General features: G+C 41.7%; 1 protein-coding gene across 1 annotated transcript in view; it reads left to right on the top strand.

Annotated features, from left to right (window-relative positions):
* Nucleotides 1-25,209, top strand: part of THEMIS (thymocyte selection associated) — a 649,377-nt gene that overhangs the window by 449,022 nt on the left and 175,146 nt on the right. The window contains exon 6 of the mRNA XM_078648900.1: nucleotides 21,710-21,841. Within this exon, the coding sequence (XP_078505026.1) occupies nucleotides 21,710-21,831 (122 nt within the window). The 3' untranslated portion in view covers nucleotides 21,832-21,841. The remainder of the gene's footprint in view (nucleotides 1-21,709; nucleotides 21,842-25,209) is intronic.

Raw genomic sequence — 25,209 nt, 5'->3', positions numbered from 1 at the left:
TTGATGAACGAATAAAACTCCACTCCACCACATGTATGGTGGGTGTAGATTTTAATTGTATATAGTGACACTTTTTGTTTGAATCAGATATATGAAATGTCATTTTATTTGTATTCACCTGGGTCTCTGATCATGCACGATGCCCATGTGTTCTGATTTTGAGATGATGTGTGATCAGGATTATAAATATAATATTTTGCTGTGTATGTATATATGGGAATCTATTATCACACCATTTGTACCATAATGTATGAGGTTACTGTTATCCTACATAGTAATGTAGCATGGCAATTTGTAAATATGTATAAATGTATATATTAGACTTTGTAATCATACTTTGTATTATTTAAATTTTCCAGCCTTGATGAAGTCCTTGTGTAGGACGAAACACGTGTTGGCGATTTACGTGCTGGGAGAATATGCTTTTTGAAATTTGAATATCAATAAAGAAAAGATTGAAGAAATCAAAAACTGGACTATACTTTAACTTCTATTGATCTTTTGGAATCCCCCACTGAATAGAATCGTGGTTTCTGTCCCTTACGGTATTTTCCATGATAACTAGAGTGTGTTATACCTAGGGCCTTACGCACTTTATGCCCAGACTGTTATAATATGAATTATTAGGAGTGCTGTAATTAGAATCTCAACCCCCTGTTGCTCTTGAAGGTGAGCAGGCTCTTGCCAGTGTGGAAAAATTTGTTTTGGGGAATTAAGTTCAGAAGGGGGAAAAGTGGTGTCCCTGAGTGTAAGTTGGAGTCTGAGGAGGGGAATGCTGACTTAGCAGGGCAAAAGCCTAGTTATTGACACACGAGCAAGCTAAACACAGGCCTTATGATGAGCAGGAAGAACTAGCAAGTTCTAGGGCCTCTGTTGCCAATGAGCAACTCTGTGGGACTGGCAATAAAACTAGGTAAAGATGTCAACCCCTCATCCACTGGGATATTGGCATGCCTCACCTAGGGGGTAGTAACCTAAAGCTCTACTGCTCGAAGAACTAAACATCGAGGAAGTTTGGAACAGCCAGTTGGAACGAGCATCGTTCAACAAAATGTGTAAATTAAATGCAAAGTCACTATCCCTGGTAGAGGACAAAAGAACCTTGGCTACTCGCCGACATGCCTGGACAGTAATTAATTCTTATAAAAGACTAAAATCACAATTTTATCTAGAAGCTCACTTCCGACTATCGCTAAAAATGAAATTCATGGCATATAGACTGGGTGATCATTGCTCAATGGACCTAATCCCAACCTGGAAAGTAAAAAAGCAAGAAAAGACATGCCGCCTCTGTGGGTATCACACAGAAAGCTTGTATCATCTATTGTGCACTTGCGAGACCCTAAAAGCCGAAAGAAGAACTATGCTGAAATCAGTTTTAAACGCCTTAGGAATATGCACCTGTAGGCAGGCGGTCACAAGTTGGTTGGGCGCATCTTCGAACATTCTAATATGCCGTGGAGTAAAATTTATGACTTCTGTAGAGACTTTACTACCAAAAATTGAAACGGATTAAATTTTGAATCTAGAAAGCGATCGTGTTTTAGGAACTGTAAAGATTTGGTGATTTATGTAATTTTATCTTGTTTTTACATTTATGGTTATTTATTGTATACTTTAAGGTTGTGAAAAACCAAATAAAGTCAATTTGAACTGATTTCAACTGCTGCTCCAATGGACCAATTGGGAGATAAATTCCCTGGTAAGGAGTCCTTGAGTACCAGCTCTTAGATTTTATTTTTGGGACTATACTCTGCCTTCTGTGCCTATGAACTCCACAGTGCAAGAGAAGGTGCACACTGGGGGTCCTTCAAATTCTGATGATCCAATTATCATTCTCGATGATAGTGAGTAGGCGCAGGCAGAAGTGGAGGGGGAGTGCCCCTTAATGAGAGCTGACACACCTCCACGGTGGCCTCCTGTTTCAGCAATGCAATCTTCCAAAGCCTCCCTGTAAGTCAGTCTTCTGGAAGCACCCTGATCAACTTGGAGGCTGCACAACGCGTTATAATCTCTGAAGCAATAAAATGCCCTTAATAGGGTTTTATCTTCAATTATTTTGCTCTTAGAGAAGACTCTAGGGAGATCTGATCATATAGAATCATTATTAACTTTGATTCTTCGTGCCTTCCTGCCTGCAGGTATGAAATATGATGAAGCCTCGCAGGCAGTCCTTTTTCAAGTGTGACAGGATATCAGAGTACCCAAAAACTGGCAAATATGACAAAGCATCACAGATTGGATTACCCAGCTGCTATTGAAATTCGGATGGACCAAAAAGCAATCTCCACGATTCAACCGGAAAGTACAGCGATAAGTAGCCCACCATGCATGGATACAATCAAGCAGCATGCCCCCCTGATATTTAAACCAGACTAGGAACCAAAAATGAACACCATTCCTGACAGTCCTGATAATGCCCTCAGGCGCCAAAGAAGTTAAGTCACCTCCACTTATGTTGGGGAGGACAGCAAGGCTATGTCTGGAGGAACCGCAGTGGGAAGCTTCAATTAACTGCCACATACCCCAGAGAGCCACAGTGCACAAATATTGAATGATGTAAATTTGAGTCCCACTGTGAAACCGACAAAGAGGGGATATAAAAAAAAGATAAACTCAAAAGAAAGAAAAGGACTGATCCTGCCTTCCCTTTGTATTCATTAAAGTGGCTTTTCTTCAAAACCAAGGAGCTTAAGATAGTCCAGGCCCCAAGCAAGAGTCTAGTCAGTATGAAAACAGAGAGTGACTGCTCAAGAACCACTGTCTACCTGTCCCCTTGAAGGAGCAAATGATGCAACTAACATTACTGCCATGGAAGTGCACACATCTACACAGAATGACTATGAACAAGGTCCAATCATTGTTATGAGCAAACAAAGCAGCCTGCCCGATCTAAAAAAGAAGTGAAATCTAAATTGAGATGTTGGCCCCCAAAAGCAGTTGTTTTGGTGCCCCTGTATGGTACTGCATCAAGCCCTGGGATCCCATTGCTCCCAGTACAAAGTTTGGATGTTAATTAGCTGAGGATCGCTGTAGTTGGTTACACAGAGGATGTAAGGCTAGTTTCCAGCCTTAACATCCTGGCCCGGATTTCCACAACGCCAGAAGATAACAAGGGAGGTCTAACTCAAGGGGAAAATATTCCCTCGCCAGCCAGAGACATTAAAGCCATTAGAGAAATAATGAATGTTGCCTGGAATTTATTGACCTCTTTCCAGATATCAACTCAACAATATTCTTAGATAGAGCAAGATTACTAGCTCTCTTCTATGCCATTCCAGAATTAAGAGTTGTTCTGTCAAGCAACATGAGGGAAGTGAAATTGATTAATCAGTCACGTGGACCAGGTTTAAGTAGGAATAGTGCCTGCTCTACCAGGGTCGAATTTGCACTCCCCAGTATTGTTAGATTGGTTATTTGCCACACACATGATTTCCGCATCATGGGGGTGGATGTTCTGCACTGCGGACGCTTAGTCTGGAAATCATCTAATCATCAAGGCAATATCTGCCACATATGCCCCCATAATCACAAATCACTTGCGAGGACATCGAGGCGTGAGCCATTGAACGTAAATGATGTAGTTATTGAGAGTTTGTGCATCACTGCTTGTAACAATTCCAGGTCAATCAGACTTTTAACCTCTGGGAACAAAGAAATCAAGTTTCACCACAGTGGCTGGGCATGGATAGCAGGGGTGCTGGCAACTAAGGGCTAGATGTAGGTAAATAGGATTTACCGATTCTAAAATACCGAATTTTACCGATTCAGTATTTTAGAATCGGTAAATGCTATGTAGGTAATAATTCAGTAAAAATTACCGAATCGTTAAGATTCGGTATTTACCGAATCGGTATTTACCGATTCAGTAATTGCCATTCATTCGTATGGGCCTGGAGGCCCATAGGAATGAATGTCAATTACCGAATCGGTAATTACCGATTCAGTAAAATAGGGAAAGAGTCAAGGGTGGCAGGGTGTCACTTTGACACCCTGTTGCACCCCTGAATAGTACTTGTGTGCACATCTGGCACACATACATGCCCTAAGGGCATGTATGTCTCTCACATGGCACAGGTGTAAATGCACAGATTTGCATTTACAGAGGTATTCGTTATTTACCACCAACTAATAGTTGGTGGTAAATAACGAATCCTTAAAGCACAGAAGCACTCTTCAAAGTGCTTCCTACATGTCATTTACCGATTCGGTAAATACCGAATCGGTAAATGATGATTCGGTAAATACCGAATCGGTAAATACCAATTCGTTATTTACCGAATCCTCCCCTACATCCCAAATGCCCAATACCGGTTGGTAACGGCCGAAATTCGTTAATTTCGGCCGTTACCGACCAGTAATACCCTTCCTACATCTGCCCCCAGGTCTGTAAGTCATCCCAGATGCAATTCTGATTGAGTTTGAAAGAGTCTGTCACCCGAGTCTACTATCTTGCGCCCTGCTGGGCAATCCTGGGCTGTTATTACGCGCAAGTTTAATAAAGAAAATGTGTACGTTTCTTCATGGAACATAGCAGGCAGTAAAATAGAAGATGAGGACTGGGTGAAGTTTGTTGCGCAATAGGACGCATGCTTCTTCTAAGAAACATGGTCCTTGAAGGCTATTAGTGTTAATGGTTTTCTAGGTAGCAGTAACCAGTCAAACTGCTCTTGGCGGGTTTGGCCCTCGGGTGGGGTCACTGTCTGGGTGTCGTGCAAGCTGGAATGTTGGCTAGAGCAACTTGGGGCAGCTACACTGTTATCTAATGTTCAACATGTGTGATTTTGGCTTACAGGCCCAGAAGGTGGGGTGCTTGATACGAATGTTTATGTTCCACTGGGGTAGCCCCCAATGGTACAGGTGATCTGGAGGAATTTTGGAACTTGCATTGATAGTATTATGGAGGATGAGGCTATACACAAGTTATTTGGGCAGGGTAAAGGGGTGAAGTATGTGTTCTTGATTTGTGGAGATTTTAACACTCAACAATCAGATATTGTCAGTAATGAAGTCATATTGGAAGATCGTAGTTTGGGTATTCCTGAGTCAACCTTGAGCAATTTTAAATCTACCAAGAAGGGAAGCGCATTCTCTGAGCTTCTGATTAATTGTCATACCCCTCAGATAGCACTACTAGGGCAGCTTTTAATATTTGGAGAAGTGCGTCAGTAATTGTTTATATCGTAATTAAAATGGAGGGTTGGAAATGCATGTGCGATATGACAGTTGTCTGGAGAGTGGAGAGTGATCATGAACCTGTGGTACTTAGTCTGGAATTATGCCTAAGGCAGGGTGCTGTTGAAAATATCCCAGTGGAAAGGAGTCATAGACATATGAATGTGGTAGCTCCTTGTAGAAAGAGGATAAGATGGAGCAGGGAGAAATATTTACAAAAACTGCCATTGCTAGAAAGTATATTAAGCATGGTTCTTCAATTTTGAACTTTTCTTGCAGTGACAGTGGTGCAATCCTAGCAGCCTGCAATAGGATGGCAGAGGAGCTGAAGGCCCTGTTGTGTTAGCCCATTGGGCCAGCAGTGGCCTTGTTGGATGGTGGTAAAAAGAGCACATGGGTTACTCTGTATGATGAGGAATGTTGTAGAATGAAGGGAGTAGTATCATTTGCCCTATTATTACACCATTGCCCTCAAAGCAAATTATTATTTAGCGAGTGTAGGGCTGATTATAAACGGATTCTGAGAACCAGGAAACTGCTGCACCAACTGGCTCTCGGGAAGATTTGAAGGAGGCTGCCCAGGAAAAAAATACCCCAACATTCTGGGAATTGGTATCACGAGTGGAGAGGGGTCAGTGTACATTAAAGAAACTTATATTGGGCCATTTGTTTGGACTAGCCACTATAGTGAATTATATAGTGCCAACCCCACAACCCCCCTGTCAGTTCAAGAGAACATCTGCTCTGGGCCCTTTGTAATTGATATCTTAGTACCAGAGGTGGTGAGAGCTCTGACTAATGCAAAGAAACACAAAGCCCCAGGCCCTGATGTGCTGCCTATTGATATGCATCGTGAAGAGTCATATTTGTGGGCCAACATCCTTACTAGAGTGTTTAATTTGGCACTTGCTGGTCATGCTGTACCCCATTCATGGTGCTCAGCTTTTATTGTGGCGATCCATAAGAAGGGCGATCAATCCAGCCCTTCCATCTATCGTCCGATCTCCCTTCTGGATGGTACATGAAAAACATTGGCGAAAGTCCTGCTCAACTGCCTCCAGGTGTAGGTCAATGCCCACAACATTTTGACTGAAGTGCAAGCTGGATTTAACCCCTTCATTAGGTCCATTTACCAGGTTCTCTGGTTATATAAGATCTATAAGTTTACAGTGGTGAGGAAGTCATCAGTGTACCTAATATTTGTTGACTTGAAAGCACCTTTTAATTTTGTCAACAGAGGGAAGCTGTGGAGATACCTTGTGGACCTGGGTGGTGAGCTCTCGTTAGTAATTGCTATACAGGTCATACATACTAGTAACCCGGCCAAAGGACGTATTGGGCCGGGTGGGCAGTGTACTGTACCCTTCCCGGTCGAAAAAGGTGTCCGGCAAAGGTGCATGATGGCTCCCTTGCTATTTAACCTTTATTTAACTGATGCGGTTGACTATTTGATTGTAGACCCCATAGATATTACAACTGTAGCGGGGAAGCAGGTGCCAATATTGTACGTGGATGACACAGTATTAATGGCACGAACAGAAAATGCTGCCCATAGGCTACTAACACCCTTTGTGGAGTATTATGACAAGAAGTCATTAACCATTAATAGTCAATCCAACCCATTTTATTCTGTTCTGTAAAAAAATATGTAGCTGCCTATATGAAATGGCTCTTCCAACTTTATACATACTATGGGGTCAGATGCGTTAATCCAGCAATGGCGATATGTATTAAACCAATGATATGTATGTGGTCCCCTCCATAGCGTCATATTCATGGGTCACTTGGCCTTGCCTGAGAGAGTTGCCCTCCACTCCAATATTATGTTCAAGTAGGTATGCTCTAGGTAGGCTCTATGAACCTGGTTGTTTTCCATAATGGAACACACAGCTATTTTATCCATATGTTGCACAATTTTGCACTATTGTTATGCACTGCACTTTTACTCACTAGGTGGGTTGGCAGATTGTTTACATCTAAAAAGAAGATCATTCCCAAATGTTCTTATGTTTTTTTTTAATTGATAGTGATGCATATGTTCTTCTTATTGTAGGATGTTGCCTCTAATGGCAATCCGTACCTTTTCCACTGCACTCACACTTTACTGTATCAGAAGAATTTAAACATGATCTTTTTCTTAGGTTGTAGGCCTTCGATGCAAAGGCATATTTTTAGCACTTTACTGCACTTTCATTTGAATGTTTCCAATAAATGCATTGATAGATTGCTATGCTAATGCTTTTATTGAGATATTTTTCTATTGCTGGTTCTTAAAATATTGTACGACTGTCAGCTGAAATAGTAAATGAATGGAACAAGTGCCCTGGTAGTGTTAAAGTTGTGATAATGCCTACTATCTTGAATGTTTTTGCTTTTCTCCTGCCTGTTGTCATTACTATAGATGCAGTGATGTCTATTGCTACTACACTGTTACCACTCTACTGCATTAAAGTTCTCACTATAAAATTCATGACATTGCTGTGGGATATGTCCCATGCTAGAATTCTGATGAGACTTTTGTAGCCTTCTGCATTAGAAAATGCAATATATCGAAACTGAATTGCAGATGAAATAATACTTTTTTTGCATACAAAAACTGATCTAGAGGGGGCACACTAACAGAATGTGAGCCCTCCAAGTTTATTAAAATGCTATGAATCTGCATAAAGGACTCTACAGCCGTTTGTGTGGTACTAAATAGTCACATGGGTAGATTAGAAGTAAACCTGCATGTTATGAAAAAACGACTCTTCAGGCAGCCTGCCACAAACAGACATGTTTCTGGACCCCTGATTGGAGATCCGCTGCTCTCTGGGACCAGAAACAATGCATATCCTGGGCAGAGGTGTCACATCTCCTCCCCCAAGATGGGCCAGCACTTAAAGGGGAAGCTTCAAAGGCCTGCCATCTTTGTAACACAACCCCAGCTTCTGCTGCTCATAGCAGAAGGCAGCCTCCGGTTTACACCCCCACTTTCGGCGGGACAACTAGCGGTTAAACCTAGAGGAACAGGAAGTGTGCCCACCTCTGCCAACTCCACTTCTAAGGTGGGGGAGGTGAGGGGAAGCACATTTTCTAGTCCCTGCCATCTTGAAGTTGGGAGGCCACCCTAACCAGGGATAGGACTATGCCCCTTCCCGGAGGAGGGTGGCTTAATTGAGGAAGTACTCACCCCAGGTAAGGTGCCCATTGACCCTACCTCTACTCCCCTAAAACATCCCTAATTCGAGTATTTAGGTGCCCCCTAAGACCTGGAAACTAGATCTGCGACGACCTATGAAGAAGACATTGCTGAAGCAGACCCTGAATATGGTGACTGCCTTGGCCTCACCCCCTGTCTCCAGTTTTGATGACTATCTATTCCATATAGGAGCTTAGGGGATGTAAGAAACAGGTCGTCCCCCTCTCAATGTGATTTGAACAACACAGGACCTGTAACTTGCAGTGGTACAGATACCCTTGGTCCCTCCCTCCTGTCTCACCTTTAGGATGGGGTGGTCACCAGATATTCTGGTCAGTCTTTTTTGGACCTGGTTCTCCACTTTCTACTTGTTAAAACAAAGAGAGAATGCTGTTGACCCCTCTATCTCTACCTGTCTCCCAGTGACAGAAGGATAGGATAAGGAAATTGAAAGAGTGAGAAACGGAGTGGTGTCGCCTCACAGGAGTAACACCATGGAGGCTCTGCAGGAAGGTACTCGCCTGCCGCCTAGGTTCTCATCATCAGCATGCACCACTCCAACATAAATTGTGAAGTGAAAAAGAAAATTAACGAATAGGATAGGTGAAGGTGCTTGAGCAACAGCACCTGCATGCACCATGAGATAAGTGCAGCAAGACTGTGCTCGTCAGGACAGAAAATAAAAATGAGCGTCTGCTTGCTGGCCTGCTCTACTTTATTCTAGGCTGCTAGTGAGCTCGTGTTAAAATGCCGACATGTTTCGTTGCCTATTAAGAAACTTACGGCAACTTCTTCAGGGCTGTGTGTGTCGTTTCACCCTTCACCCAATCACAGATAAGCCTATACCTGTGGATAAAAAGACAAGGAAAAACAGCATTCTCCATATCAGTGACATTTTGTGTACATGGCTAGATCTCTCTACAGCAGCACAAATATTCTTAATTGGGCATGTTTGGAAATACATTCTGGAGTGTCCTGGTACATTTACCTCTTCTCTTATGTCAGAGGGCATACCTATACCTCTCACGAAGTGATACCTATATCACCGGTTTGTGGTTTGTTCTACTCTTACTGCACCCGTCAGTTTCTGCAACAAATGTAAAACCATGTTAGCGGTTCTATCACTATTCAGAATTATTCAAAATTGCCCGTATAGCATAGTCAATTCCCCTTATTATTTTTCTTTTTTCTTTTTTATTTGTCTGTTGCTCCATATAGCTGTTATTCATGTATCTCTAATGCCGCTCTGAATTGTCAATAGGTTTCCCCTTTGTGGTTAGTTTCTAGTGTCCACGCTGTTATATAATGGCCCACTCGAAATACCACCCTATTACCATCACGTGTAAAAATGTGTGTGCATGTATTTCGCCCTTTGCACCTCAGTCGTCCAGTATTCTATTGGTTTGGCAACATACCCTGGGTTAATGCTTAGTGCAAGGAATCCCGATTTAACTGTTGCCCCCTTTCAAAGATAGTATTTTACCCGGTGGATGCATCTTACCAGGAATGGCTTGGCCGGGCGTTGTCTCGGCAGCACCCGGCGCTTAGCGCGGCTTGCTTTTAAATGTTTGTGAGCATATCCGGAGCCGTCTTCGTGACGCGACTCCTCCCCTCATCTGACACAACTATGGCCGCCATCTTGTAGTGTGTATTCATGCTGATAGCGCATGATATTACTCAATTTCATGTGGTGTAAGGTCGCTGCTAGTATAATTATTCCTCCATACAATATTTATCTCTAATCAGAGATTAAATATCTTACTTCTATTTCGTCTTTTTGAAATGATCAAATTTTTCTAATTTTTCAAATTTATGCACTACTACCGGGACGAGTGGTATTTAATCAAGACACAAAAGGAATCAATAGAACAGCTCAGCAAAGCAATTCCAATGAGTTTAATGAAGAAATTTCTTCATACCCCGAGCACTATTGCATGACATTACATACCTATGTTCACAGGGCTCTCAGTGTTGTGTTTCAATTAACATAGCACGTGCACGCTGCTGTCGTGTGATCTAGGAAACTTCTCATCATTTCTTATTCATATGGGTACCAAGGCAGTGTACTGTGTATTACTGCTTTCAGTGGTTTGGCGCTATAGGTCGGAATACATCTCGCCAGAGGTGGTAAATCTAGATACCATTCCCAAATCAATTTCTTAATGAAGCTAGAGATATGATTATGTGGTAGATCAAATATTTACTTTAGCCCAATCAATATAATCATTTAGGCCAATTTGGTCCGCACCCTCCCGGTATATCCATCTAGCTTCTCTGGTGCAAAGTCTGCGTTCAATACTGTACTGGTCACCCTGTACTCGTTCCAGCACCGTCCATCGCAATTGTCTTGGATTGTGTTGCATTGTTTTAAAATGCTGGACTAGTTTGGTCGTCAATTTGCCCATTCGTATGGTGCTCAAGTGCTCCTGGATTCGAATCTTAACCTTGCGAGATGTTAAACCTATGTAATGCAAATCACACGGACAAGTTATTCTGTATATCACATGTGTTGTATTACAATTGCTGAATTTATTAAGGTGCCAGACCTGATTGTTCTGCAAGGTTACGATTTTGGTGGTTTGTGTGAGTTCACATACTGAGCACCCCCCACACGGATAGTGTCCCTGGGGGAGATTAAACTCCTTCAGTGTGGTTTTGGGGCGTGTGTGGACTAGTCGATCACGGAAGCTTGTGGACCGTTTGAACGCAAATCTTGGTTGCGGCATGGTCATGTTTTTAGTACTTAGGAGGTGCCAATGTCGTCTAATGATCTGGCGTACCTGGGTGGACAGTGGTCCAAATGTCGTGACCACTGGAATGCAGTCCTGGGTTTCTTTTGTTGATCGCTCCAGTAATGCAGATCGTGGGGTGTTCAGTGCTCGCTTCTGCGCATGGCGAATAATTTTCTTTGGATATTCACGTTCCGTCAGCTTGATAGCCAGTTGTTGTGCTTGCTCTGTAAAGTCCTGCGTCGTTGAGCAATTTCTCCGATATCTTAAAAATTGTCCCACTGGTAAATTGTCACGCAGTGCTCGCGGGTGATATGATTTGTAATGCAGTAGCGAGTTCTTGTCTGTCGGTTTTTGATGAACTCCTGTAATTAATTTGTTGTCTACTGCATGGATATCAAGGTCAAGATATGTCGCTGTTGTTTGACTCTTGGTCCATGTAAATTTCAAGCTGGGATCTAGAGTATTTATCCAGTGGAGGAACTCTATCAGTCGGTCTTCAGTGCCATGCCAGATGCACAAGACGTCATCAATATATCTCCTCCAGAGGATAATGTATATTGTATGGAGGAATAATTATACTAGCAGCGACCTTACACCACATGAAATTGAGTAATATCATGCGCTATCGGCATGAATACACACTACAAGAGGGCGGCCATAGTTGTGTCAGATGAGGGGAGGAGTCGCGTCACGAAGACGGCCCCGGATATGCTCACAAACATTTAAAAGCAAGCCGCGCTAAGCGCCGGGTGCTGCCGAGACAACGCCCGGACCAAGCCGTTCCTGGTAAGATGCATCCACCGGGTAAAATACTATCTTTGAAAGGGGGCAACAGTTAAATCGGTATTCCTTGCACTAAGCATTAACCCAGGGTATGTTGCCAAACCAATAGAATACTGGACGACTGAGGTGCAAAGGGCGAAATACATGCACACACATTTTTACACGTGATGGTAATAGGGTGGTATTTCGAGTGGGCAATTATATAACAGCGTGGACACTAGAAACTAGCCACAAAGGGGAAACCTATTGACAATTCAGAGCGGCATTAGAGATACATGAATAACAGCTATATGGAGCAACAGACAAATAAAAAATAAAAAATAAAAATAATAAGGGGAATTGACTATGCTATACGGGCAATTTTGAATAATTCTGAATAGTGATAGAACCGCTAACATGGTTTTACATTTGTTGCAGAAACTGACGGGTGCAGTAAGAGTGGAACAAACCACAAACCGGTGATATAGGTATCACTTCGTGAGAGGTATAGGTATGCCCTCTGACATAAGAGAAAAGGTAAATGTACCAGGACACTCCAGAATGTATTTCCAAACATGCCCAATTAAGAATATTTGTGCTACTGTAGAGAGATCTAGCCATGTACACAAAATGTCACTGATATGGAGAATGCTGTTTTTCCTTGTCTTTTTATCCACAGGTATAGGCATATCTGTGATTGGGTGAAGGGTGAAACGACACACACAGCCCTGAAGAAGTTGCCGTAAGTTTCTTAATAGGCAACGAAACATGTCGGCATTTTAACACGAGCTCACTAGCAGCCTAGAATAAAGTAGAGCAGGCCAGCAAGCAGACGCTCATTTTTATTTTCTGTCCTGACGAGCACAGTCTTGCTGCACGTATCTCATGGTGCATGCAGGTGCTGTTGCTCAAGCACCTTCACCTATCCTATTCGTTAATTTTCTTTTTCACTTCACAATTTATGTTGGAGTGGTGCATGCTGATGATGAGGACCTAGGCGGCAGGCGAGTACCTTCCTGCAGAGCCTCCATGGTGTTACTCCCGTGAGGCGACACCACTCCGTTTCTCACTCTTTCAATTTCCTTATCCTATCCTTCTGTCACTGGGAGACAGGTAGAGATAGAGGGGTCAACAGCATTCTCTCTTTGTTTTAACAAGTAGAAAGTGGAGAACCAGGTCCAAAAAAGACTGACCAGAATATCTGGTGACCACCCCATCCTAAAGGTGAGACAGGAGGGAGGGACCAAGGGTATCTGTACCACTGCAAGTTACAGGTCCTGTCCAGTTTTGATGAGCCTGCAACTGAAAAGGCAACCTGTCTTGCAGCCAGTGACCTCTGAAAACCCTGGAAGGGCTGCTGCCTTTGAAAAAGACTCCAATCTCCCATGGACAATGGGTCTGTTCAAACGAAATCCACTCCAAGGACTCTTGTGCCAACTGGAACCACAAACCCTGCCCACTCTGTCCAGGACTCCCAGGACCAGAGTCTGATTGGCCACCTGTGCAGTGAAGTCTCCCCAGAGATACTGACCTCGAATACAGCATTGGCTGACATCTCCTGACGTAAACGATGACACCTGCAGTGTGCATCTGGCCGTTCCGCTGACTGCAACTGGCTCCAGTAAGAAGACTCTGGGGAAAGGCACCCCTGCACCCAAAGCCCCTTGGTCTCGGTGAGCTGTACCAACAGTGCCCCTATGACCCCCTACATCTCTACTTACATCTGCTGTCATTGGTGCCCGTCCTGCATCCTCTGGTGCAATGCCTGCAGCCTGTCTGTCAAAATCAGAATGCTCATTGAAAAGCATTGGGTGACTGATGCTGAAATTGCACCCTGCACCCTGCTGCCCCTTTGTTGCTGGTGGTGCAGTTTTGGTACTCACATGACCCTTTCTCCATGCTGAACTTTGGGCCCAAAGACTGGAACTGCAAGTTGTGTACTAACCTGTGTAACCACATTATTTTCCTCCTTATGATAACATTGAACTGTTCATAAATTGCACTAAGTGACAACTTTTTAAAGTGTAAAGTATTTTTTGTTAAAAACGTACTTACTTTATGTCTTAGTCTTAAAATAAAATACACAAAAAAGGTTATTTTTCTAAAATTGGTGTTGATCTCCTTTTTGAGTTGTGTATCCAATATTGTTCAATGCTGTGCAATACATGTCTTGCACTTGTATGCGTTAGACCAAAGGCTGCTCACACACACTGCCACTAATAGAGCACTTTGGGTTTTACATTAAGCCATGTACACTTTTGGGGAACCCCGAGACCTAGTGGCATACCATATGCAGAGCCAGCTTCCTACAGAGGCCCTAAGTCTGAATGTAGAAACTTTCACTGCATCGACATCCAGCGGCTATATAACACTGCCTCCTCTTGACCTAGAAATATGAATTTCAGAACACAAAATAATATCCATAGACAACTGGAAAAAATAGATGGTGGCCTCTCATTTTGTTGAACAAAGACATAACGTTTCTCAGTTATGTTTCTAAAAATTTGGAAATTGTATCATAAAGAACAGGCATGGACATTACCAAACAAAAACTGCTATAAAAGGAGTTTTTGTGGATTAAAGAAACCTCTGGGATCTAGACAATAGAAATGTCTTAATGACCAGTTAGAAATGTTGTGCACCAAGGAGAAGAAGGGCCATGACTGCAAAGCTTAGCCTACTTTGCTTTTGTTTTTTACTGGCCAGGAGGCGGGCCCACGGTGCTCTTAAGCACATTGTCATTTCCCACAGAGTGGTATGCTCACCAAGGAGTAGGGGGGCCTGGACTTCAAGGCCCAGTTTCCTTTGCTGTTGTTTGCTGCCGAGGAGGCAGGGTCTTCAGCACTTATAAGCGCATTTTCATCTCACGCAGTGTGAGACGTGCAAGGGATGTTCCCAGGCAAAGACTGGGACAAGCTGGGCCTGTCTTTGCCCTTCTTCACCTGCAAGAGGCTGGGCTGCGACAACTCTTATGGTTCGAAGCCCAAAAAATATTGTTAACTTTGCAGGTGTTCTATGGTTCTTATGTGTTAGAAATTTTGCTACTGGTTTTGTTTTTTTGTACTTTTGTGTTCTATTTTTCTGCCTGAAACTCTGCCTTGCTTAGCACCTTTGCTGATGCTGGCTGCCAGATTGTCGGTGAGGAATAATGGGATAATGAAAAATGCCTGGGGTTAGGGGTTAGGGATAAAGGGCCCCATGCATCAACCAGTATTTTTGCATTTGGGATGCATCATCCCAAATACAAAAAAAGCAATTTAAATAATCGGTAAAATAACGATTACTTAAATTGCGATTCCATTTTTGCGATTCCCTAAATGCAATGCATGATGCAATCGCAAATAGCGATTTCGCTATTAGGGGTCGCAAATTACTATCAACTTGAACTTGATGGTAATTGCAAAATCTTTGAAAAATGCACTGAAGAGCATTTTTCAAAGTTCCATGTTACGCACACACATGCCCTTAAGGCATGTGTGTGAGCTACATCTGCACACATGCATATTTCAGGGGTGCAACTTGCCCAATTTGCGAGAATGTTTGTGTTACTCCTTTGGTGAAGAGAATAACCTGTTTGGAGGATGCAATTACTAAACTAACCAATTGTTACACAAAGTCACATTAATTGCTATGACTCAGGCAGTGGAGCTTACAAATACTATGACCACAATGGCAGGTTCATTGTCCACACAGGCCCGAGGTCCGATAGTCACCCTTATGCACAGACTCACGGAGGGTCATGTTCCCATGCTTGGGGAAGGTGAGGGTCACAAGTGTTGCAACGAAGAGTTCAGGGGTACCCTGAGTGTAGCTCACAAGGGAGAGACTCACAAGAAGATATTACTATAGGGTCACTCCTTTACCTCCTCCTTAATGCTTCCCCTACGTGGTTATTATGCCTAATGTGCTATCCTTGCCCATATCAGCGGTGGAATCAGTTTTACAACTTAAAAACAAGGTTTCATTGGCTAACCAGAAACTCAAACTTTAATATTGCAGGCTATTGGAATATTCTTTTTCAGAGAGTAGGTTGGATTGGCCCCACAAATAAGCAATTTATGGGGGACTATGTAGTCATCAACTTTAAGCACCCATTCCTAGCTTGTCGTATAATTTCACGAAATGCCACTGGAACTCTTTAAACAACCACCTCAACGCTTACTGCTGGGTTATTTTTTATAGACATTTAATACGCAGATTAGAACCACTTACCCCTCTGAAATCTCACACAATTTACTGCTGTTACTATTATAGTGCATTATAGGCTTAGAGAGGGTTTAGGGGCAAAAAAAAATACCTGAACCTACATTTTAAAATAGGGAAATATAGGATAACAAAAAGGGGCTCACTTTACCTCGGGTTTATGGACTTTACCATTGTCTGCGATTGTGTGAATCATTCAAAACTGTGGAATATTCGTATCCAGATAAGTCTACCCCAGTCCCTGGTTGAATTCTTAGGCGCAATGCATTGGGAAGTAATTGTGACAGTTAACCACAGTACTGAGGGCAAGTGACAAGGATTTATCTGTTAAAACGTCTGCTACAGCATATTAGTTTTAAATTGTATCGGATCAAGATAGATAAGATGCTTTATGTGAATCCGATAACAGTGAGTAGAGCCTACACACTTATGAGTAACTTGAAACATGTCTATATTTATGGGTTGTGTAATGTGATTTCCAAACATAAGATGATACTTGTATAATAGTGTTTCATGTATGAATTGTGTTAATGAGAATGTTGGGCCAGAGTGAGTATTTTATGAAAAAATAAAATACAACTCCATTCTAACATTATTAAGTTTGATTGAAATACTTGTTGATGAAAATGAAAGATTTGTAATGCTTCAGCCCTCAACAGCAGTGCCTCACTGCAGTGTCCTTGACAAAATCAAAAGGCTATTAATTTATGTTGAATGTGTCCTTGTAAACGGACAAGTGCAGCCTTAGGAGCATGGACATTTGATTAACTAGAATAAAACTGAGGTTAAAATAAGGTGTGCAGACACGAATCTCATTAATTTCTTTGTAAGATATTTAAAAATCATGTGTTAAAATTCATGCTTTTTATATATTTGTAGTTTTTGTATGTTTATTTTTCAGCCCTAATGAAGTTCTAAGTATGGATTGAAATATGTTGGCTGGGATGGATGGACAAATTATGTTCTTAAATAAAATAGCTCATCCTTCATATGAAGAAAAGACTTTGGCCTATTTCTTGCACCCTGAAATTCTGGAATCTTATGAAACACATAATTCACTGAACTTTGATATTTGAATTTATCTTTTGGGAGTGCTTCCACCAAAAGTGGAATTTCTAGTTGGCCAATTTGGGTCATTAATGTGACATGATCTGGGACAATTAGGCACCCAACATCCAATACATGGACCCTGGTCTCTGTTGCCTTTGTTTCTGTATGAATGTATGTATGTATGTATGTATGGATTGGTATTGTGTGAACATCAATTGGAAAAGGAGAATAGTCCAGATGTTCATATTAGGATATCACTTTTTCCATCTCTTGGTGGTGGATTCTTGCATGTTGTACTTAACCGAGCCCAAGGAACAATCCATCCGAAAGGCCAAGGAATTAGCCTGGGTGTCAATGGCAGTGGGGGTAGGTTGGTATGTAGTTCTGTGTGCAACAGTGTTCATCAGCAGATGGGGCTTGACAAGAAAATGACAGCCAAAATGAGACAATACTGCAGACAATGGTCTGATTCCATCCTTTGCTACCCTTGAAAGTAAAGTGTGGACATTCAGGTGATGCTCCAATAGATCATTCTGGGCCCTCATGAGATCATTCTGGGATCTTAGAAATGCAGTAATGGGACCCAGCTGTACTTCATGCCAAATAGGTGCACACATCAGTCCTCTACTCATGGTGCTGACATTGGTGACTGCACCCTGAGCCTCATTCTCCACAGTAGGTCCGGTCCCACCTCTTTCCAAAACACTCTGACGTTCGGTGGGCAGCCACAGGTTTAGTGTTACCTGGCTGCAGTTGTTGTGACAGGAGCCAGGATAGGGGTGGCCACAGTTGTTGGTGTGGGGTCACAGGTGGTTGGTGTGGGGGTCACTGGGGGCTTGTGGTGGCAATTATGTAATGGGGTTAGAAGTCTTCTTGAAATACTAGATCTTGTGTCCTGAGGGAGAGGGGGAGACATTTTGGTAAGGACATCAAGATATGGCCAGCCAATTGGTGGCCCCCACATCTTGGTATGGCTTCTACCCCAAAGCAGGTAGTAAAAAACTCTTGGCATGAGGCTGGACCAATGTGACTTGAGGCTTCTAACAAAAGCCCTGCCTTCCTGATGCTGCTAGGAAGACTCTGGTCCAGGCTCTTATCACCAGTTGCCTGGACTATGGGAACACCTTGCTGACCTCTGTAAATGATAACCTGCTGTCAAAACTTCAGGTGGTCAAGAATACCGACCTGCAACTAATATGTAACCTTCCTTTGCACACGTCAATCCTTAGAGAGCTTTCTTGGTTCCTATTAGGAAGCCTGTCATCTTTAAACTTTGCTGTTTGACACAATAAGCTGTCTGTAAGTTGCGGCCAGCTTATCTGTAGTCCCTGTTAGATCCTTATCTTCCTTCTAGAAGCCTGAGATCGTGGGACAAGGCATTTTTGGTGATTTCTTGCATCTGCACCTCAAGATATGGGGGCAGATCATGTTTCTATACTGCCCCCCTAGCATTGGAACAAACTTCCTTTTGGCCTTCACTCTTGCCCTGCCTTCCCTTCCTTCAAGAAGGGGCTTAAGACTTGGCTATTTTAGATTTTCTCCTTTTCCTCTTGTGCAGTGCAGAGATGATCCTTCAGGAGTTATTTGTGCATGATGCCAAGTGACTAAATAAATAAGGGGGAGACGTAGGGCAATGGCCACACAAATCTGATAGGCCAGACTGGTCTTGAAGATCATCCTCATTGGTAGGAGTGTTACTCTCACTGTGATCTTGTTTCCTTAGGTAGAGTGGCCAATGCAGGTGAGTCTGATGAATGAGATCTTGCTTCACTTTATAACAAAAAATAAAAATATGTAGGCAATGATTGTTTTTTGTATCTGTAAGCAATACATTAACTCTAAAGCATTTGGCCTTTATTAATGCCTCTCATTTAAAACTGCCCTTCAATGTAGTTTTTACACTACTGATCATAAGCAATATATTAACTCTAAAGCATTTGGCCTTATTAATGCCTCTAATTTCATACTGCACTTCAATTTAGTTTTTACACTACTGATCAAAATGAGGTCCCGTAATTCGTTTTTCCTTATTATTAATGTACAAAAGATTGCAAAAGATTGCTACAAAGTGAGGTTATTTGCAGTTTCATAATTCAGTGCTGCGCTAGTGTTTGTGAAATGCCAACATAGTTTTGTTTGGCTCTCCTATCCCAGGGTCCATTTACTATGCCATAACAACACTGTGTGAATGGTCTGTCAAACAGTTGTTTGTCAATATTTTAAATACAGAACAATCTTAGCCTTCCATAGAAGTAAGTGAGGACAGTATCAACATAAAATGTCAGCATTGAGGATCTGGTGCGTTTAAAATATTAGGCATTCACAGTGAGTTTTTTTTAATTGTAGGGCAGAGAACAGTAGTATATAATTAGACATGAAAAGACATCTGATGGCATTATGCAGGTGATTCAAAGACATTTGCTTTAGCTGATTCTTTGTCACTCCATCAGCCCCCATATATAGAGTTGGGTCTATAAGCTAGACACACAGTAAAGCTGCAGCACCACCCCTACTTTTTTCATACTTTGTATCACAGTATTTTTCCAAAAGATAGTGAGACTTCACTGAGACAGTAAAAAACACTCTGGTCAGCAGACACAGGTCACTTTGAAGTGCTTTGATAAATACATACCTCTATTTCAGTTTCTATGTGGATGGAGCCATGGATGTGTGTTTGTTATTTGAAAAAAATAAGTAGTTCTTACACTTTCTCCAAAAACATCTGACTCAAAGTTATGTGTAATGAAAATGTGTGTAAAAATAAAGTGCAACTTATTGGACAAAATAGCTCAATTTTATTATAACTCCACTTTTCCATTCCTTGGCTGTTATATATAATTACAACTATTTTTGTACATTACACTAATAAATAAAAGGATTATCTTAGAATGAAATAGAATTCACAAAACCAGAACTGGAACATTCTAGTCCTGGTGACAGGGATTCATCTGTTAAAATCTCTGCTACCACAAATTATTTGTTTTGTATTTATCAGATCACGATACCCAGTATGTATTATGTGCATCCGATAAGAATGAAGGAAGAGGGTCTACATTATTATAAATAACTTTAAACGTCTATATTTATGGGCTGTGTAATGTGCATTCCAATTCTAAGATGGCACCTTGGTAATGTTTCATAAATGAGTTGTGTTAGTGAGAATGTTGTGCCAGAGTGATAAGGATTAATCCATTAAAACGTCTACTGCCGCAAACTGTTTTTTCAATTGTATCAGATAAAGATAGACAGTCTGTATATGTGCATCTGATAATAGTGAGTAGAGCCTACATTCTTTTGAGTAACTTGAAACATGTTTTCTATAATTATGGGGTGTGTAATGTGAATTCTAAATGTAAAATGACACCTGTGTGACCTTTTGTATATGAGTTATGTTAGAGAGAATGTTGTGCCAGAGTGAGTATATGTGAGATAATGAACATATAGTGAATATAGAGAGTTATGACTGACATCAGTTATCATACTTGTGTGAAAAGATTGTCTTTAGTGCAGAAAATATGTTGGGGATTAGGGGTGCAAGAGTGGGTGAATTAGTTATTGGAGGGAGTGTTGCTACTTACCAGTCTCCCCTTCACCTGCATTTCCCACAGTGCCTTCAGTATAGAGTAAGGACAATACCTTTTCCTCCCTCAGCATGAGGTTAAGAGACATTAGTTGCCAGGTCAACTTGGTGTGCCCTGGAAGTGAGGGAGTAAACTCTCCTGTGCAGATCATTCTGATGCTTGTGGATGTCCTGTGAGCATCTGGTGTTGGAGATAACATTCACCTTTTCTACAGTAGATGGAGGATTCTCATTCTTCTGATGGACCATCCACCAGTGTGATGGATGGCAGTCCATTAGGCCAAACCCTAATAATGGTGGCTGAATATCCACCAGCCTTATAGGTGATCAGCCCCTCAGTGGTGTGGGAACAACTGTACTTACGTCAAACTCTAAATGAGACTATTGGGTTGCAACCCGAGGGAGACAATTTGTGTTTAAAATAATATTTTACCAAAATGAAACTTAAGTAGACATGAATAACATTACCTTATTCTTGCCAATGCTATATGTATTTACTGAAGTGGACAGCAGTTGAATAGGACAACTCAAAATTTGAAGCTAGGCAAGTGGTTGACTCAAGTAGCCTGGACTATCCATCAGACAATAGACCTCAGTGAACTCCCTATGAAATGTACATTGGCCTTATCATAATGTGAGTTGGGGCAATGGTTGTATTGCTGGATATTCAACTCAGTGACCTATGTTGCCAGCGAATTAATGGTAACATCTTTCAAACATAGCACTTAAAAAGCAGCAGCACTGCAGTATGGAGAACTACATCAAAGCAAGCTTTTGTTATGATGTCATAAAAGTTCCATGATGACTGTGCATCAGGGAAAGTTCAGTTGTGTTTAGAAAGTGAAGTATATGACAATGTACTCATATCCTTCCTAGAAGCAGTGTCTTCTGATAATTATATGTTTCTGTCAATGTTCTTTTCAGTACAGAGATAATTGGGAATAAGCACGTAATTGAAATATGGTAAAGTTACCTGTTCATTAATATTTTGATCTTTTATTAATAAATTATGTAACTTGATCGCAGATTGCCCACAACAGGAGCAGCAAGTTAAACAGGATTGTGACTACTTTGATGAAACTGTCATTGACGAAATCAGAAAAAAATTGAAAGACAACACATTTCATATAAAGCCTCACCCGAAATAAAGATAAAAAGGTAAGCAGTTAAGAAACAGGTGGCAGAAAGCACGGTGTCCACCAAGAAAGACTATATCCCCATGCTCTTTGGAAGTCTGAATCCATGTGATTACTTGCAATTTCTTAAGGCAAATGGCACACTTCGTATGGTACTATAATCTGAGCACTTATGCTCTAACAGATTACAGCTATGAAATAATTGGTGAATCAGTTAGTGCCATATGAAGTTAGCTTGAGTCACAAAAGAACACAAACTTGTGAAGCCCATACGAAAGAAACTACCCAGACAATGCAGACAATTTGCAAAAGCAGCAACAGAAAACACAATATTTGTTACAGATTCTTATGTATGTTTGCCTCCTATTTGAAGAAGTCCAGAGGCACATGCATCAACATAAGGAATTGCAATTCCTTAATAGCGATTTTTTAGAAATTGCCTTTTAGGAATCGCAATTCCTTATGCATGTAGGAATCGCAAAAAAAAATTGTGATTCCTACATATTCCGCAATTGCAAATTTCTATTCGCAATTAAGGACTAGCTTCCTATTCATTTCTATGGGACTAGAGGGCCATAGGAATGAATGGGAATTGCAGGTGCAATTTGCAAGTACCAAATAGGTACTCGCAAATTGGGCATGCAATTTCAATGGTACCAAAAGGACACCCTGATGCACCCCTGAAATTGCCATGTAACCACATTATGCGCACACACATGCCCAAAGGGCATGTGTGTGTGTGTGTAACATGGAACTTTCAAAAATGCACTTTTGTGCATTTTTCAAAGTTTTCTCAAATTACCATCAACTTTAAATTGATGGTAATTTGCGATCCCTAATTGCAAAATTGACATTTCAAATTGCATCATGCATTGCAATTAGGGAATCGCAATTTGAGATGCCCTAAATGCATTCACAATTTAAGTATTCGCAAATTTTGCGATTACTTAATCTGCAAATTTGCATTTGGGTTGATGCATCCTAAATGCAAAAATACCGGTCGCAAAGGGGCAGATTCTGCGAATCTGCCCCTTTGCGGCCGATATTTAGAATGATGCATGTGCCCCCTTGTGTCCCAATTACAAGTGGGCTCAATGAGGTGAAATATTTACTATCTAGTAAATACTATTAATCCCATGGTGAGTAATTTACCAAGTGCAGTAAATAACTTCATTTCCAGGTTTTCACTTGGAAATGAGGTAACGTGTAATCAGTATGATACACTGTTCCTCCTTTCCCTCCGTTAACCAGGCTTAAATGTTCTATTTTAGTATTTTACCAATTTTCTCTTTATGATGGACTTGGTTTGAATACTGAAGACAAGATAAATACAAAAGAGAACCACCACTTCACCCCCTTGTTGATGCCACATTTTCCCCAGTGGTACCCTTGTACCTTTCTAAGTGCATCCACAAGTGTAATTCTGTAGACAGAAATAAAGCTTCCTGATTAAGTCTACTAGCAATCAGCAAAAATGGAGCAGGCTCCTGAAAGAAGGTATGTTGGTTTTGGGGGTATTTTTAGTTCTGTTGTAGAGAGAGCTTCAGTTGTCTGCCACCCTCCTGTAGCAATAACAACAACAATAAAAATCATACAAAAGGAGCTTTTGGTCTGACTGCATCAGTTACTCTTATGTTGAATTGCCCTTCAAATATTGAATAAGCTCGTAAAATAGCATGAATTAGGTGGTCAATTGGGCCAGCCTCCTCCAGCCATTACCTTTCTTGCCTGTCTCATTTACATTTTGGATCGTCGTACGTGACAGTCTTTGGCTGAATAAATGGGCAGCCAGAGACATTGCCATGCCCCCAAATACATAAGTAGTAGATTCATACCTGCACCTATGCCCCAAAACTGCTACTCCTTTAACCCCTTAACTGCGCCGAACGTTCTGCGCTACTGCGGAACGTTCTATTGAGCGGGCAGGGCCGCGACGGCCAACGGACGTGCGCAGCACTACAAAAGTAGAGCACGCGACGGCCGTAGGCCGTCAGAAGCAGCCATGAGGTTAATGTGAAAATGAGTAGCTATGTTGAATTCACAAATGCTTTCTATGCTTTTGTTTGCTATTAGGCATTTTTTCTTGGAGCAGATGACATTATTCCAAAGAAGGTAATAAGAACATGATGCATCCTGGTGAGAACAGCGAGTTGCTTTTTGTAAAATTGATCTGGTCTGTTTGAAGATGAATCTTTTTAAGGTAATCTTGACCTTTAAATCAACAGGGAGGACACAATGTTGCACAGAAATTTAATTGAGAAAAGAACAGAAAGTTCACAGCAATATGCTGCACAAATAGATATAGGTTCTGAGATGTTGTTCATTATTCATTCTTGAAGAAATACCCAGTAGCCACACATATCTGGTAGATGAGTCCCCGCACAAAAGTAACTGACAACCAGCCCACAAATTCCTCTCTTCTTACTTAGGAAATGACTGTCTTGGGTAACCTTCTAATATGTTATTTTAGATTCCTCCAATTATATTGATCTCCATTAACATATTTATGAAGTACCACATGTTATGTGTGACATCTCTAGTCACTCCTGGCTTTTTGGTCAACAGGGACTTGGAGTTTCACTTTTAGTATTGAAAGTATTGGCCTAATAAACCTGGTGTGCGAAATAGTGCTGGCTAAAAATCTGGAATGGCTCAAAATGACACGTGGTGCATGCTTATACAACAGCCATGTACATTCTCTAATCAGAGCAACTTTTATGTACAGTTTTTAGACTTGTCTGCTTTTGTGATAAGAAGTGCGATATTAAAATGAGTGACTGCGTTACTGGCTTCAAAACAAAAGGCCTGAATGATAATGGACAAATTAATAGATTTAAATAAAGGTTCAAAATAGGCGTGCCCTGCTATTACATGTAGCCTGTGCATCTTCTACTTTGTAGTAACAGGTCATAAACTAGATACCTCTCAAATCACTTGTTGACTATATAGATGCCTTTGACCCAGTATAGCACTCTTCTGCCTTTGGTTAGGGAGGGGTACAAAAGGGGGTGGTGATGGACGGAGCATCTGAACCAATCAAACACTCACACCCTGTCAAAAGATCTGGGTTTGACCCATCACCGTTCTTTAGCCCACTCTGCCACCCCAGTTCAGACATGGCTATATGCAAATCAGTCTGACCCTGTGCCTCATGGGAACAGTCCAGCCTGAACTGCCAAGCCATGCCTTCCCTGAACCGGAAACAAGCTTCCGAGGACCGGTTTCTGGCATTACAGCCGTCTTCAGCCCGGCTTGCTTGAATCCAGTGGCAAAGTGAGCAAGGGACTCACGTCTGAGCATACCCTGCCACACTTATGACGGCCAAAAGTGGTACAAAAGGGGGTGGTGATGGACGGAGCATCTGAACCAATCAAACACTCACACCCAGTC

This window comes from Lissotriton helveticus, chromosome 6 (genome assembly GCF_964261635.1).
Source record: "Lissotriton helveticus chromosome 6, aLisHel1.1, whole genome shotgun sequence".
Lineage (NCBI taxonomy): Eukaryota > Metazoa > Chordata > Amphibia > Caudata > Salamandridae > Lissotriton > Lissotriton helveticus.
Note: the sequence above shows the minus strand (reverse complement) of the source record. Positions and strands in the feature narration are given on the sequence as shown.